Source organism: Chionomys nivalis, chromosome 1, assembly GCF_950005125.1.
Source record: "Chionomys nivalis chromosome 1, mChiNiv1.1, whole genome shotgun sequence".
Lineage (NCBI taxonomy): Eukaryota > Metazoa > Chordata > Mammalia > Rodentia > Cricetidae > Chionomys > Chionomys nivalis.
In genome coordinates, this window is record NC_080086.1 from 137,265,581 (window position 1) to 137,280,275 (window position 14,695).

Sequence of the window (14,695 nt, forward strand, 5' to 3'; positions counted from 1 at the left end):
CACCACTGGTAGTCCAACCATTAGATAAGATCATCAGATGTCCTTGGGTCTAGGATCTACCTATTCCCCTTCTGCCAAGACCCCTGGACAAATGTCAGCCAATCAGGGTCTTTTTTATTTTTTATTTATTTATTTTAATGAAACAGTAAATTTTATTTATTTTTTTAAATATTCATTTTATTTATTATGTATACAATATTCTGTCTACGTGTATGCCTTCAGACCAGAAGGGGTCACCAGACCTCATTACAGATGGTTGTGAGCCACCATGTGGTTGCTGGGATTTGAACTCAGGACCTTTAGAAGAGCAGGCAATGCTCTTAACCACTGAGCCATCTCTCCAGCCCCCAATCAGGATCTTGAACCCTGGAAATCGCCAACCTCTGCTATGATAAAAAACCCTACCTCACGTGTGCTTGGGACTCTGCTCTCAAACACTGCATTGGACTTACGGAGAGTCCAAGCTTAAACTTGAATAAAGGTTCTTTGCTTTTACATAAGTGCGGACTTTGCAGTGTTTTTTTGGGGGGAGTCAGTGATCTGGTCATAACAATTACATACACGCTTTTTGTTGGTTCTTTTTTGACACGGGGTCTCATACATCCCCCAATGACCTGGGAACTTGCTCCACAATAACAAAAAACAAAACAAAACCAAAACCCAAAATCAATCAACCATCCAGCTAAACAAAAAAAAACACCTGGGGTAAAACGCCACGTTCTGGATTTTTCAAGAGGGTGTTACTGACACGAATAATGAACAGTTCTTGACGAACCACAGCTGAATCATTCAACAAATATTTAGCGGATGCCTGATACATACAGGCACCGTGCCATGGCTGAGTTTCCTGAGGTAAGACATCTTTGATGAGACTAATCCCATGGAAAAAGCTACGGGAAGTTTGAGAGGCAAGGCTTGTGAGCTAAAATAACCTGTTTTTTTGGCTTCTCCACATCCTATACGCGAGTTTGGTAAATCAATTTAACCTATCTCATCTATTAAACTGAGATTAGTAATAGACGAAGACAGCTTGCTGTAAATCTTTAAAAAGATAAGCTTTGTAAAAAGTAACTTAGGGCACGATGGTGCATGCCTGTAACTATCGGTGGGCTCTTTAAGTCTGCAGAGCCGTCCCTCGCACACACGCGGTCCACAACCACTCAAACAGCCTTCCCAGGAAGGAGAGGCTTCCGTTTCCGCCGGCAGATCTTCGCGGTGGGTTGGCACCGCCAGAAACCCAGCCACAGACTCTGGGAGGCGCGCCCCGTCACGCGCATGCGCCCGAGAAGGGCCGGAGACCGGAAGTGCAGAGGCGGGGCAAAGCTCTCCAGACAGCCGGCTCTTGCGCCGGGGGCGCGCGCCAGTGCGCGCTCGTTCGCGCGGCGGGCTGCGTACAGTAGTGACGGCCGCGCGGGAGCGGTCACATGACCACAGCGGCTGCCTGTACAGTAAGAACCCAATATGGCAGCGGCGTTAGCAGTGGCAACAGCAGCAGGACCGGCCGCCCCATAGACGCCCCCCCCCCCGCCCCACTGCGCGCCTCCGCTGCCGCTCCTCGGCTGAGTTGCTTCTCCGGTCCGACTTTCCCTTTCTCCCACCTTTTCCCGGCACCGCGGGAAAAGCAGTGCAGGGCGCAGCAGGCAAGGGAAGGCAGCCGGAGCCGGGGCACGGAAGCCTCCGAGTCAGTTCAAGACCCGACATGAGGGAAAAGGGCCGTAGGAAGAAGGGCAGGACCTGGGCGGAGGCCGCCAAGACGGTGAGGAGGAGGAGGGAGCGGAGGGGAAGGCCGGCGGGAGTTCTTTTTCTCGCCGGCTGCTCGTCGCAGGGAAAGGGAGGTCACTTGGCCCCGCGACCGGGCAGAGGGGCACGAAAGCGCGCGCAGAGGGCGGCGGTTAGGGTCGCGTTGGCGAGCCCCAAGGATACCGAGGCGCCGGTCGCGCGGCTGCCGCTTCTCACGGGGGCTGCGACCGGACCCCTCGGTGTTCCGAGGTTGCCAGTCGGTGGTCAGGTCGCTGTCGCCCCCACACTGCTAGCCCTTGTTTCGGCACCGTGTGTTGTGCTTGCCCAGTAACCGGTTCTTCTCCCTTGTGCGCCTTGGAGAGCCCCGATTGGATGCAGACAGGAGGAGGCTTGTGCGTGCATCCAGCCCCGGAAAGGAGAGGGGAGCGTTGGAGCTCGGTGGCGTTCCCCCCGCCGGAGCGGTCGTGCCATCAGACCCGGGGCCCCCTGCTTATCTGGCTCGGGGAGCCAACGGGAGGTCACGAGGCTTTTGTGTTTGCCGTCCGAGCTGAAAGTGCAAGAGGTGTTTAGAAACGAAGTAACAGGTGGGACTTGGAGAATTTTTTTTTTCTGTTTCCGTAGAGACCTACTCTGAATAAGGCAGCAATGCATGGTGGGACGTGTAGTTTACCCGTCCTTCACTTTTCTTAAGCTTAAATTAAATGAAGGTGGACCGACGAAACTAGTTGGGGGCAACCCCCCTGCCCCGCGCAATTTTGTTTTTACGGACTTTAGAAGTCGTTTAAGAATGAACATTCGTGAGAAGTCTTGTTGTGAAAAAAAGTTTAAAACGTGTATTTACGAAGAAACGGAACTTGAAGGAGAAACTGAAATTCCATCATTGAAGAGTGTAACAAAAATAACAGGACATTAAATATTATATAGCATTTCAACCTCTTTTATAAATAGAGAGCATAGTGGGTTCTAATAAATGAGCCTTATAGATTTAAGGTGTATTTTCTCCTTAAGTGTGTGTGTGTGTGTGTGTGTGTGTGTGTTAGGGGGTGGGGCATGTGCAAATGTCCACAGAGCACAGTCAGCTGAGAGCACACTTGTAGGAGTTGGTGTAGGTTCTCGGGATCAAAGGCAGGTCATGGCAGGCTTGGTGGTCAGCGCTTTTACTCACTGAGTAACCTCGCTGGTCTTGGTTTATTTATTAATTTATTTTCTGGTTTTCTGAGACAGGGTTTCTGTATTTCTGGCAGTCCTTGAACTCACTGTGACTGTAGACCACCATTTCCTCTAGAAGACAGACCAGGCTGGCCTGGAACTCAGAGATTCCCCCGAGTCAGCCTCCCAGATGCTGGGATTACAAGCTTGTACTACCACTGCCCGGCTCCTGATTTTTATATATATATATATATATATATATATATATATATATATATATTTTTTTTTTTTTTTTTTTTTTTTTTTTCTTTTTTTGGTTTTTCGAGACAGGGTTTCTCTGTGGTTTTGGAGCCCTGATTTATATTTTTATTTTTATTTTTATGTTTTTTTATTTATTTTTTTTTTTTTGGTTTTTCGAGACAGGGTTTCTCTGTGGCTTTGGAGCCTGTCCTGGAACTAGCTCTGTAGACCAGGCTGGTCTCGAACTCACAGAGATCCGCCTGCCTCTGCCTCCCGAGTGCTGGGATTAAAGGCGTGCGCCACCATCGCCCCGCTGATTTATATTTTTAAATGAGACTTTCAGAATTCAAAAGTAATGTTCATCATGGAGAAATTTAGAAAACTCTATCAAAAAGAAAATAAGAATTCAGTCAGTTTATTCTTTTACTGCCTAGTCCTTTTTGTTTCCCCAAATCTGAAATCAGTTATTAATTCAGTCTGTATTTTGTTTTTTAAACCATGTGTATTTTTTTGCTGAATGTTTTTCATATATATATATATATATATATATATTTACTTATTTTTGGGATAGAACATAAATGATTGCTTCTTTCCTTTCCCTCATCAATGCTGGATTTATTAGGCACACACCACCATGCCCACTTTAATGAGATGCTGAGGATAGAACCCAGGGCATCATGTATACTAGGCAAATGCTCTAACAGTTGAGCTATACCCTCAGCCCACCTAGTATATGTCCTTGTGACTATGTGGATGCATTCCTCTAAAAGACAACTGTAGCAATGTTTTTTTTTGTATGTGAGGAGTTTCTCCTCAGAAGTTTTACTTTTTACTTCAGGGGCGCCTCATGACTGCTTCCTGTTAATAAAAGAGAAGGTGCTATTTTAGTTATAAGCGTGTAGGTCCCAAAATTGATTATGTAAATTAATTTTACTTATTTATTAGGTTTTAGTTTTTTGAGACCAGGTTTCACTTTGTAACCCAGGTGCTTCAACATTGGAAGTCGTAAGATTCCATCTCAGCAGTCTCTGTGTTTTCTTATTTTTTTGAGACGAACTCTCTTCTGAAGCCCAGCCTAATTAAGAGTCATTGTACAGTCCAGACATACCTTAAACTTGAGGTGATATCTTGCTTCAGCCTCCTCAGGGCTGGGATTATAGGCAAATTAACTACCATGTTTGATTCAGTCTCTACAGTAACTTATGAGTTATGATTTTTTGGGGTTAAATAGTTTAATGATTAGAGATTGTGACAGTTCGGAAGAAGAGTTTTGCATCTTTCTCACTTCTTTTTTTTTTTTTCTCATTTCTTGAAGTAATAAATTAGAACATTTGCTTATTTTGTGCCCCGGATACCTATTTGAAAATAGTGTTGAAAAGATAGAAAATAGATTGGGAAGATGGCTCAGTGTTTAAGAGCACTTGTGTAGGAAAACACCTTTACATATTGCCTCCTCATTAAAAAATTAATTTATTTCACTTTTCTGCTTTTTTGGGAGAGGGATATCTATGTATGTGTGTAGGTGTGCATGTGGAGGCCAGAGGATGAAATCAGGTGCTTTTCTCAGTTACTCTCCATAGTTACTGAGGCAAGGTCTCTCACTAAATGGAAACTTGCCAGTTGGTCTACATGTTTTGTTTTCTTTTTTTTTTCTTTTTGAGACAGGATTTCTGTGTTGCTTTGGAGCCTGTCCTGGAAGTAGGTCTTGTAGACCAGGCTGACCTCGAACTCACTCTCAGAGATCCGCCTGCCCCTGCCTTTTCGAGTGCTGGGATTAAAGATGTGCACCATCACCGCCCAGCATTTGGTCTACATGTATAGCTGGCCAGCTTGCCCAGGGCTCCCCTATTTCTGCTTCCTAAGCACTAATATTATAAGATGGGTCACTTTGCATACCTGGTCTTAAAGTTTTTAAAACTGTATTTTATGTATATGTGTGTTTTGCATGTCTGTGCACCACGTGAATACCTGGGGTTAGAAGTCTGGTCTTGGGACTGCAGTTACAGATGGTTGTGAGCTGCCTGCCATGTGGGTGTTGGGAACTGAACCTTGGTCTTCTGGAACAGCGCCTTTATTCACTGGATGATCTTCATAGCCTACACACCATGATTTCTGGGCCTTGTGCTTGTGCTGTAAGTGCTGTTTGCCATTGAGCCATTTTCCCATTCCTCTGTTCTGTTTTATATTTCTCTTGAAAGTCTACATACTCCTACCTTGTTAAAGGCTAAAAATAAAAATATACTTTGAATATTTAAGTTAAAAATTTCTAGAGGGCCATGTTGGCAGGGTTATAATCCAGCATGTTAGAGACGGAGGCAGAAATAACTTGATATTTATTTATTTATTTAGTATACAATATTCTGTCTGTGTGTATGCCTGCAGGCCAGAAGAAGACACCAGACCCCATTACTGATGGTTGTGAGCCACCATGTTGTTGTTGGGAATTGAACTCAGGACCTTTGGAAGAGCAGGCAGTGCTCTTAACCTCTGAGCCATCTCTCCAGCCCCAATAACTTGATATTTTGTTATCAAGGCCAGCATGGGTAGGTAGCCACCCTTGCCCCCCAAAAGAAAGTATTTTCTACAAAAAAATAGTATTTTCTACAAAAGGAGCTACTGCTGTATCTCCTAGATTATGAAGAACTGAGAAAAACCTCAACTTTTCCTTTATATATTTTTTTTGGGAGGGGATCTTTTCAAGACAAGGTTTCTCTGTGTAGCTTTGGAGCCTGTCCTGGAACTTGCTCTGTAGACCTGATGACTTGGAACTCACAGAGATCCGCCTGCCTCTATCATCTTCCAAGTGCTGGTATTAAAGGCGTGCACTGCCCCCACCACCACTTGGAGAGAAAAATCTCAGATTTGCAGAACTGCCTACTGCCTTTGTTGTTGTTTTTTTTCCTTTTTACTATTTATTTCTGTGCATTCGTGTTTCGCCTGCATGAGGATGTGGGGTACCCTGGAACTGGAGTTACAGATAGCTGTGAGCTGCCATGTGGGTGCTGGGAATTGAACCTGGCTCTTCTGGGAAAGAAACCGGTGCCCTTAACCACTGAGCCATCTCTCCAACCCCCTTTGCTTTTTTTTCTTTTCCTTGTTTTTTTTTTTTTTTTTTTTTTTTTTTTTTTTTTAAGACAGTGTTTCTCTCTGTAACAGGCTGTCTTGGAACTCTAGCTCTCTAGACCAGGTTGACCTTGAACTCATAGAGGTCCTCCTACATTTGCTTCCTGAGTGCTAGGATTAAAGGCCTGTGCTGCCACCTCTGGGCCCCTCTTGCTATTTTTTTTTTTTTTTTTTTTTTGGGAGATGTTTTCTCTGTGTAGCCCTAGCTGTCGTTGAGTTTACTATGCGAACTAGGCTGACTTCAAACTCATAGAGATCCTCCTGCCTCTGCCTCTGAAGTGCTGGGTTTAAATACATGGGCCACCACTGCCCAGCTGCAAACTGCTTTTTCAACCACTGATTTTATCTGCTTTTAAGAAGAAATTTTGTTATCAGTGAAATGACATTCTGTTTTTGTTTTCATTTTAATACAGGGTTTCATGTATCCCAGGTTGACCTCAAATTCCAAGTAACCTATAATTACCAAGTTCTGAGATTAATAGGTATGCAGTTCCCACACCTGGATTTTGCTAAATGCACATATTGTCTAGAACGAGGGTTTTGTACGACATACCTAAAATTCTGTATTTGGAAGCTCAGGTAGAAGGGTCTCAAAGTTTGAGGCCAGCCCGGATTACATAGTGAGACCTTGTCTATACTTTCTTTTCTTTTTTTTTTCTTTCTTTTTTTTTTTTTTTTTTTTTTTTTTTTGATTTTCGAGACAGGGTTTCTCCATAGCTTTTGGTTCCTGTCCTGGAACTAGCTCTTCTAGACCAGGCTGGCCTCGAACTCACAGAGATCTGCCTGCCTTTACCTCCCGAGTGCTGGGATTAAAGGCGTGCGCCATCACCGCCCGACTGTCTATACCTTTTTTTTTTTTTTTTTTTTTTTTTTTTGGTTTTTCGAGACAGGGTTTCTCTGTGGTTTTGGAGCCTGTCCTGGAACTAGCTCTTGTAGACCAGGCTGGTCTCGAACTCACAGAGATCCGCCTGCCTCTACCTCCCGAGTGCTGGGATTAAAAGCGTGCGCCACCACCGCCCGGCTCTGTCTATACCTTTTTAAAGAAAATAAAAAACTGTTTGGCAAGAGGTGAAAATGTGACTATAGAAATTGATCAGTGTGGACTGGAAAGATGGCTCAGTGCTGATTGCTCTTCCAGAGGACCTGGGTTCAATTCTCAGTACCCACGTGTAGCTTATAACTGTAACTCAGGGACCTGACACCCGTGGCAAAATACCAGTGCACATAAAAGATGAAATTGATCAATGCATAGCCGGGTAGTGTTGGGTGGTGCACACCTTTAATCCCAGAGTTCAGGAGGCAGAGGCAGGCAGATCTCTGTGAGTTAAGAGTCCAGCCTGGTCTACAGCGGGAGTTCCAGGACAGCCAAGGCTACAACAGAAACCCTGTCTTGAAAAATTAAAATTATTAGTACAAAAACCTGCCTTTGTTATTTTACAAGAGTTCCACTTTCATATTCTTTCTACGTGGTATATTTCATCATTCTATAAAGTTTCTGGTATTATATATTTTCTTCTTTTTGGTTCAGTGTGATTCATTGTTTCTCATATTGTCCCAGGTTACTGAATGTACTAAATTTAAAAATTTTTTTTCATTTGATTTAAATAGTATTACATTCTTTTTTTTTTTTTTTTTGGTTTTTCGAGACAGGGTTTCTCTGTGGTTTTTTTGGAGCCTGTCCTGGAACTAGCTCTTGTAGACCAGGCTGGTCTCGTAGTATTACATTCTTTAAATCAAATATAGAAGCCCCTGTGGTCCCTCATGTCCTATAGCCCAAGTGCTCAACTCAGCAGGATCAGAAATTCAAGGCTAGCTTCAGCTATGTAAAGTTTGAGGACATCCTGGGCTACATGAAACTCCTTCAGAAATGAAACAAAAACCAATTCTATAAAATTTATATAAACTCATTATTTAACTGTCTCGAAAAACCAAAAAAAAAAACCTCATTATTTAAAAATAAAAACAGAAGTAAGTAGTTAATTTCAGTTGAGTCTAGTCTATTGAAAAGTGTGCATACAGAATTACCAAAAATGCTTTGTTTGGAGCTGGAGGGATGGCTCAGTGTAAGAGCGCTTGTTTTTCTTGCAGAGGACCTAGCTAGCTAGGTTCAATTCCCAGCATCCACATGGTGGTTCATAACCATCTGTAACTCCAGTTCTAGGATCCAATGCTTTCTGCTGACTCTTGGGCACCAAACACATAGGAGGTACACAGGTACGTGCAGGTAAAACACTCATAAAATAGGCCGACCGGTGGTGGTGCACGCCTTTAATCCCAGCAATGGGGAGGCAGAGGCAGGCGGATTTCTGTGAGTTCGAGACCAGCCTGGTCTACAAGAGCTAGTTCCAGGACAGGCTCCAAAACCACAGAGAAACCCTGTCTCGAAAAACCAAAAAAAAAAAAAAAAAAAAAACAAAAAAAAAAACTCATAAAATAAATATTTTTAAAAATGCTACTTCTATGCTTGACATTTTGCTAAATATGCAAGCAGACAGAGGTGTATATTACATAAAGTTCTAATTTGCTTCATGAATGTCATGGATATCGTCTCATGTCAATAACTAAATAGCTGCCATCTTCCTGTTTAGACAAAGTCTCATGGTGGCAGGGTTGGACATGGTGGCACGCCAGTACACAAACACAAAGAAACAAACTGGGACAAGGTAGTGCAAGTGCCCTGTGCCCAAGGACCTACTGTGTTGTTTTGTTTTTCAAGGTGGTTTCCTTGTAGATCTGACTGACTGTCCTGGAATGTACTCTGTGTGCCAGGCACGGGCCACCAATACCTGGCTAAGATTGATCTGTCTGTCTATTCGTCCATCTAATCTTTTTTTTTGTTTTGTTTTTTCGAGACAGGGTTTCTCTGTGGTTTTGGAGCCTGTCCTGGAACTAGCTCTTGTAGACCAGCCTGGTCTCGAACTCACAGCGATCCGCCTGCCTCTGCCTCCCGAGTGCTGGGATTAAAGGCGTGCGCCACCACTGCCCAGCTTGTCCATCTAATCTAATAGAGACTGGGTCTCTACATAACACTGGCTGTCCTGGAACTTGCTCTGCAGACCAGACCGGCTTTGAACATGAACTCAGGGATCTTCCTGCCTCTGCTTTCCAAGTGCTGGGGATCAAAGGCACGTGCTAACACTCCTGGCTTAAGATATACTTCTTTTTTTTTAAATTTATTTTAATTTTTTTATACGAGACAGGGTTTCTCTGTGTAACAGCCCTGGCTGTCCTGGAACTTGCTTTGTAGACCAGGCTGGCCTCAAACTCACTGAGATTGTCCTGCCTCTGCCTTCCAAGTGCTGAGATTAAAGGCATGCACCACCACCACCTGGCAAGACATACTTCTTAAAACCAGGCCCTACCTTGCAGGGGCGGTGGTGGCACATGCGTTTAATCCCAGCTCTTGGGAAGCAGAGGCCAGCCTGGCTACACAGAGAAACTCTGTAACCAGACCTTACCTCTTCAACATTCCTGCTGTCTTACAATAAAGCTATCAGATTACAGATCCATCAATGAATTTACCCTTTGAAGTCATGCCTTCATGATCCATTTCACTAACCTGAACCTCCCCACACCTGAATACTGACTCATTAGGAACCAAGACAACACTTGAATCTTTTGGGGCGATACTTTATGTCAGAATTATAATGGTGTCTGTGTTGTCATGTGCTAAAAATATTCCATGGCTATTGAGTACCTAAAATGGCTACTGTGATTAAGAACTATATTTAATATTTAATTAAATTTTTTTTATTTTGTTTTGTTTTTCAATACAGGGTTTCTCTAGCATTAGAACCTGTCCTGGAACTTGAAGCTCTGTAGACCAGGCTGGCCTTGAACTCACAGAGAGCTACCTGTTTCTGCCCCCCAAGTGCTGGGATTAAAGGTGTGAGCCACCACTGCCCAGTTTATTTAATCTTAATTACTATTAATAATTAGACTGGGTGTTGGCGGCCATTTAATCCCAGCACTCAAGGAGGCAGAGGCAGGCAGATGTCTGAGTTTGAGGCCAGCCTCGTTTACAAGAGCTTAGGTCCAGGACAGGCTCCAAAGCTACAGAGAAACTCTGTCTTGAAAAACCAAATCAAACCAAACCAAACAAAAACCCACCAGTATGTGACTAGTGGGTATTACTGGATAGTACAGAGTTAAAGTAATTTTTCCTGTTTATTGACTATTATTCTACCCCCTTACCTTCAATACTGGGGATTGAATTTAGGGCCTTGTGTTTGCTAGTCAGGTGCTACATCCATGTCTATGTGCATCCATAGTGTGGTGCCCCCGACCCTCATTTTAAGTTCTGAGACAGTTGCCCAGACTGGACTTGAACATACTGTGTAGCCCAGGCTGGTCCCGCATCAGTCTCCTGAGTAACCGGGATTGCAGATGTACTCCAGTATATTTGACTATTTGTAATTTTTGCCTCTAAACTTGGCTGTTCATATCTTTTTTCTTTTTCTCCATCTTATTTCCTGATCTTTAAAATTTTATTTTTATTTATATGTATGTGCTTGTCTCTCTGTGTGTCTGCCATGTGTGTGCAGGTACCTGCAGAGTCCAGAAGAGGAGAAGGTGTTTTGATGTGGGTTTCCCTTCTGTATGCTGTGAATGTGTCTACAGTGTGGCTGGAGTTAGAGCAGAGAGCTGCCTAGATTGGGTGCTGGGACCCAACTTGGGTCCTGGAAGAACAAAATATTCTTAAACACTGAGTTCTCTCCCCAGTCCCTATTTCCTGGTCTGTCTTTTATTTTTGTTTTTGTTTTTCGAGACAGGGTTTCTCTGTGGTTTTGGAGCCTGTCCTGGAACTAGCTCTTGTAGACCAGGCTGGTCTCGAACTCACAGAGATCCGCCTGCCTCTGCCTCCCGAGTGCTGGGATTAAAGGCGTGCGCCACCACCGCCCGGCCTGGTCTGTCTTTTTTTTTTTTTTAATATTTAATATTTATTTATTTATTATGTATACAATATTCTGTCTGTGTGTATGCCTGCAGGCCAGAAGAGGGCACCAGACCCCATTACAGATGGTTGTGAGCCACCATGTGGTTGCTGGGAATTGAACTCAGGACCTTTGGAAGAGCAGACAATGCTCTTAACCTCTGAGCCATCTCTCCAGCCCCCTGGTCTGTCTTTTTAAAGACATGTACTTCTCCACTGTTGGGATTTCCTTCCTTCTTGTCAGTTTTTGAGCCTTTAATATATGAAGGTAATTTGTTATATTACAGATTTACAGAGCTGTTTCTCTATTTTACCTTTTGAACAGGTTCATGGAGATTTTTCTTTTGTGTCCTATTTCTCTTTTGTGTTTTTAAGACAAGGTTTCTCTGTAACTGCTTTGTAGACCAGGCTGGCCTTGAACTCTGCTTCTAAGCCTTCCACCAGCCTTCCATGTGTTTGGATTAAAGGCATGTGCAGCTACCACCTGGCCTGTACAAATATTTTTAATTTGTGTTTGGTGTGTGTACAAAGTGAAGGTCAGAGGATAGCTGACCTTTATTTGGGGTGTGTACGCAGAAGACAACTTTTTTGAGTTGGTTCTCTCCTGTGGTTTCCATGGGTTTTGTTTGGAGAAAGATAAATATGCCGTGGTGAAGGGAAAGCGCTTCAGTCCATTGAGGCTGGACTCCTCTGCAGCTAGCTGCGAAAGGCTGAGTTCATTCTTAAAGTGTTTCTGAGCTTTTACCAACATTCACTGCCGGACACACACAAAACAAAGAATGACCTTGAACTTCTGATCCTTCCACCTCTGCCTTCTGAGTGTTGGAGTAGATCACAAGAAGACTTGTTTTATTATTTATTGTTCAGATTCTGATAGTATATCTTTTTTGCCTTGAAAACTTTTAGCTATTCTTTTAGAGTAGTGTTTGCTAGCAACAGACTCTTAGTTCCTTTTTGTGGGAGCGATTCTTGATACCACTTCCAGGTTTGGTAATTCTGTAAGAAGACACGTGGGACTCAGCTGTTAGTCATACTAATAGTTGTCGTTTATTATGGCAAACGATTGAGTTCAAAACTGGGGATGGTAGAAACAGACAGGTACATGGGCCTGTGATCGCAGTACTTAGGGGATATGGAGGCAGGATTTGGATTGAGATCTTTTTTTAAAGGAGGGAAAAAAAGACAAGTACACACAAGCATGAGCACCTGAGTTTGGGTCCTTGGCATTCACATAAAAAGCCAGGAATGGTAGTGTATACTTTTAATCCTAGGCTTGGGAAGGAAAACAGGCAGATCCCTAGAATTCACTGGGCAACAAGTGAGCCAGGCCTAAGTGAGAGAATGTCTCAAAAAGGAAGAGGGAGGCCACTAAGGGAAGTAAATATACTTGAGGTTGACCTTTGGCTTCCACCCACAGGTACACATACATAAATGTGTATTTACACAGAAAACTCAAATTGAAGTGAGTAGAGTAAAATGTGGAGGAAGGTTTCCAGTGTTTTCTCCAGAAATGAATTAAGACTAGGAGTAAACGTTGTCTACCATGAAACAGAACCAAGGAGTTTTTATTGAACAACAGCGCATATCATGATTCCCAATTTCTAGAAGGAAAGCAGATGTTCCAGCAATCCCATGTTTTGTACAGAGCATTGCTCTCCAAATCCAAGTTTCCATATACCAGCCAATGGTCATTTTGGAAGCAGGACAAAATAAGAATAATATAGTTATTTCCTTGCTCTGTTCTTTTTCCTTTTCTGCAGTATTATATATAAGAATAACTTTATTTTTTAAATTTTTTTAAATATTTATTTATTTATTTATTGTGTATACAATATTCTGTCTGTGTGTATGCCCGAAGGCCAGAAGAGGGCACCAGACCCCATTACAGATGGTTGTGAGCCACCATGTGGTTGCTGGGAATTGAACTCAGGACCTCTGGAAGAGCAGTCAGTGCTCTTAACCTCTGAGCCATCTCTCCAGCCCCTATTTTTTAATTTTTTTTAAGATTATTTTTCCGTGTAGTTCTTGCTGTCTTGGAAATCGCTCTTAGGCCATGCTGGCCTTGAACTCCAGAGATCTGCCTGCCTATGCCTCCTAAATGCTAGAATTAATGGTATGATCACCACTGCCCAGGAAGGAATAACTTTATTTTTAAAAATTTTAAGCATGGGTCGGGCGGTGGTGGCACACGCCTTTAATCCCAGCACTCGGGAGGCAGAGGCAGGCGGATCTCTGTGAGTTCGAGACCAGCCTGGTCTACAAGAGCTAGTTCCAGGACAAGCTCCAAAACCACAGAGAAACCTTGTCTCGAAAAACCAAAAAAAAAAAAATTTTTTTAAGCATGTATGTGTATATGTGCATGTGCACACCCTTGCGTGATGCATGTGCCTGTGCCTGCAGAGGTCAGAGTTCTTGTATCCCCTTGGAGTTGGAGATACACGTAAGTAGTTGTGAACTGCCTGTTGTGGTGGGAAATGCTCTAGAGTCCTCCAGAAGAGTGTTTTGTGTTCATATTCAGGCCTGTGAACTGACCTGACCTTGGGGTAAAAGTCCTCAGCCGTAGCCACCGAGCACCACCTGTGCATATTCACTATCTTCCCTTTTAAAAGGGCCCTGCCCACTCCCACCCCTCCCTCTTTCTCTCTCTGCCTCTATCTCTCTGCCTCTCCCTCTTTTTTGCTTTCATTTTTTATTTATTTTTGAGACCGGGTTTCTGTGTAGCTTTGGAGCTTGTCCTAGAAACTAGCTTTTGTAGACTAGGCTGGCCTCCAACTCACAGAGATCCACCTGCCTCTTGTTTCCCGAATGCTGGACTCTCTCCCTCTTTTCTCTCTTTTCTCTCCCCAGAGGCCTGTCTCCCCTCTTCCCTCCCCCCTTTCCCATTCACTTTTGCCCAATAAACCCCTCCACCTGAACTCCCTCCCTCCCTCCCTCCTTCCCTCCCTCCCTCTCTTTCTTGATGCAGGGTTTCTCTGTAATTCTGGCAGCTCTGCAGACCAGGCTGCCCTGGAACTCCTAGAGATCAGCCTCTGCCTTCTGAGTGCTGGGATTAAAGGTGTGCACCACCACCACCACCACCCAGCTAGTTCTGTTTTCATTTTGAAGTGCCTACATTCCTTTCTTTCTCCTTCTGCCATTCCTCCTCCCTCCCACCAGGATGGTGTTCCTGTGTAAAGTTCAGTTTCTGCGTTCTCACAGTGTTTTATGAAACTCATAGCGGGAAAGCAGCGTCTCGACCTCATTTTGTTCCTCAGTTTGAATGATGAAGCAATTGTTAAAACTATCTGACTTTCATGTTGGGATCAAAATTTGGAATGGCTAAGATTTCCTTTTGTCTTGGTTTGGAAAGTTATTTCTGTCATTGGCAAAAGTAGTTCATTGACTCCAATTCCCTGTTTATTTTGATGTTCTAGGAAGACTTAAGATGGTTGTGAGCCACCATGTGGGTCTTGGGAGTTGAACTCCAGACCTTTGGAGATGAGGCAGTGCCCTCAACTCCTGAGGCATCTC

At 43.7% G+C, this 14,695-nt stretch overlaps 1 protein-coding gene across 1 annotated transcript in view; it reads left to right on the plus strand.

Annotated features, from left to right (window-relative positions):
• The first annotated feature begins 1,587 nt into the window (after positions 1-1,587).
• Asxl2 (ASXL transcriptional regulator 2) overlaps positions 1,588-14,695 on the plus strand; it is an 82,033-nt gene continuing 68,925 nt past the window's right edge. The window contains exon 1 of the mRNA XM_057770508.1: positions 1,588-1,756. Within this exon, the coding sequence (XP_057626491.1) occupies positions 1,700-1,756 (57 nt within the window). The 5' untranslated portion in view covers positions 1,588-1,699. The remainder of the gene's footprint in view (positions 1,757-14,695) is intronic.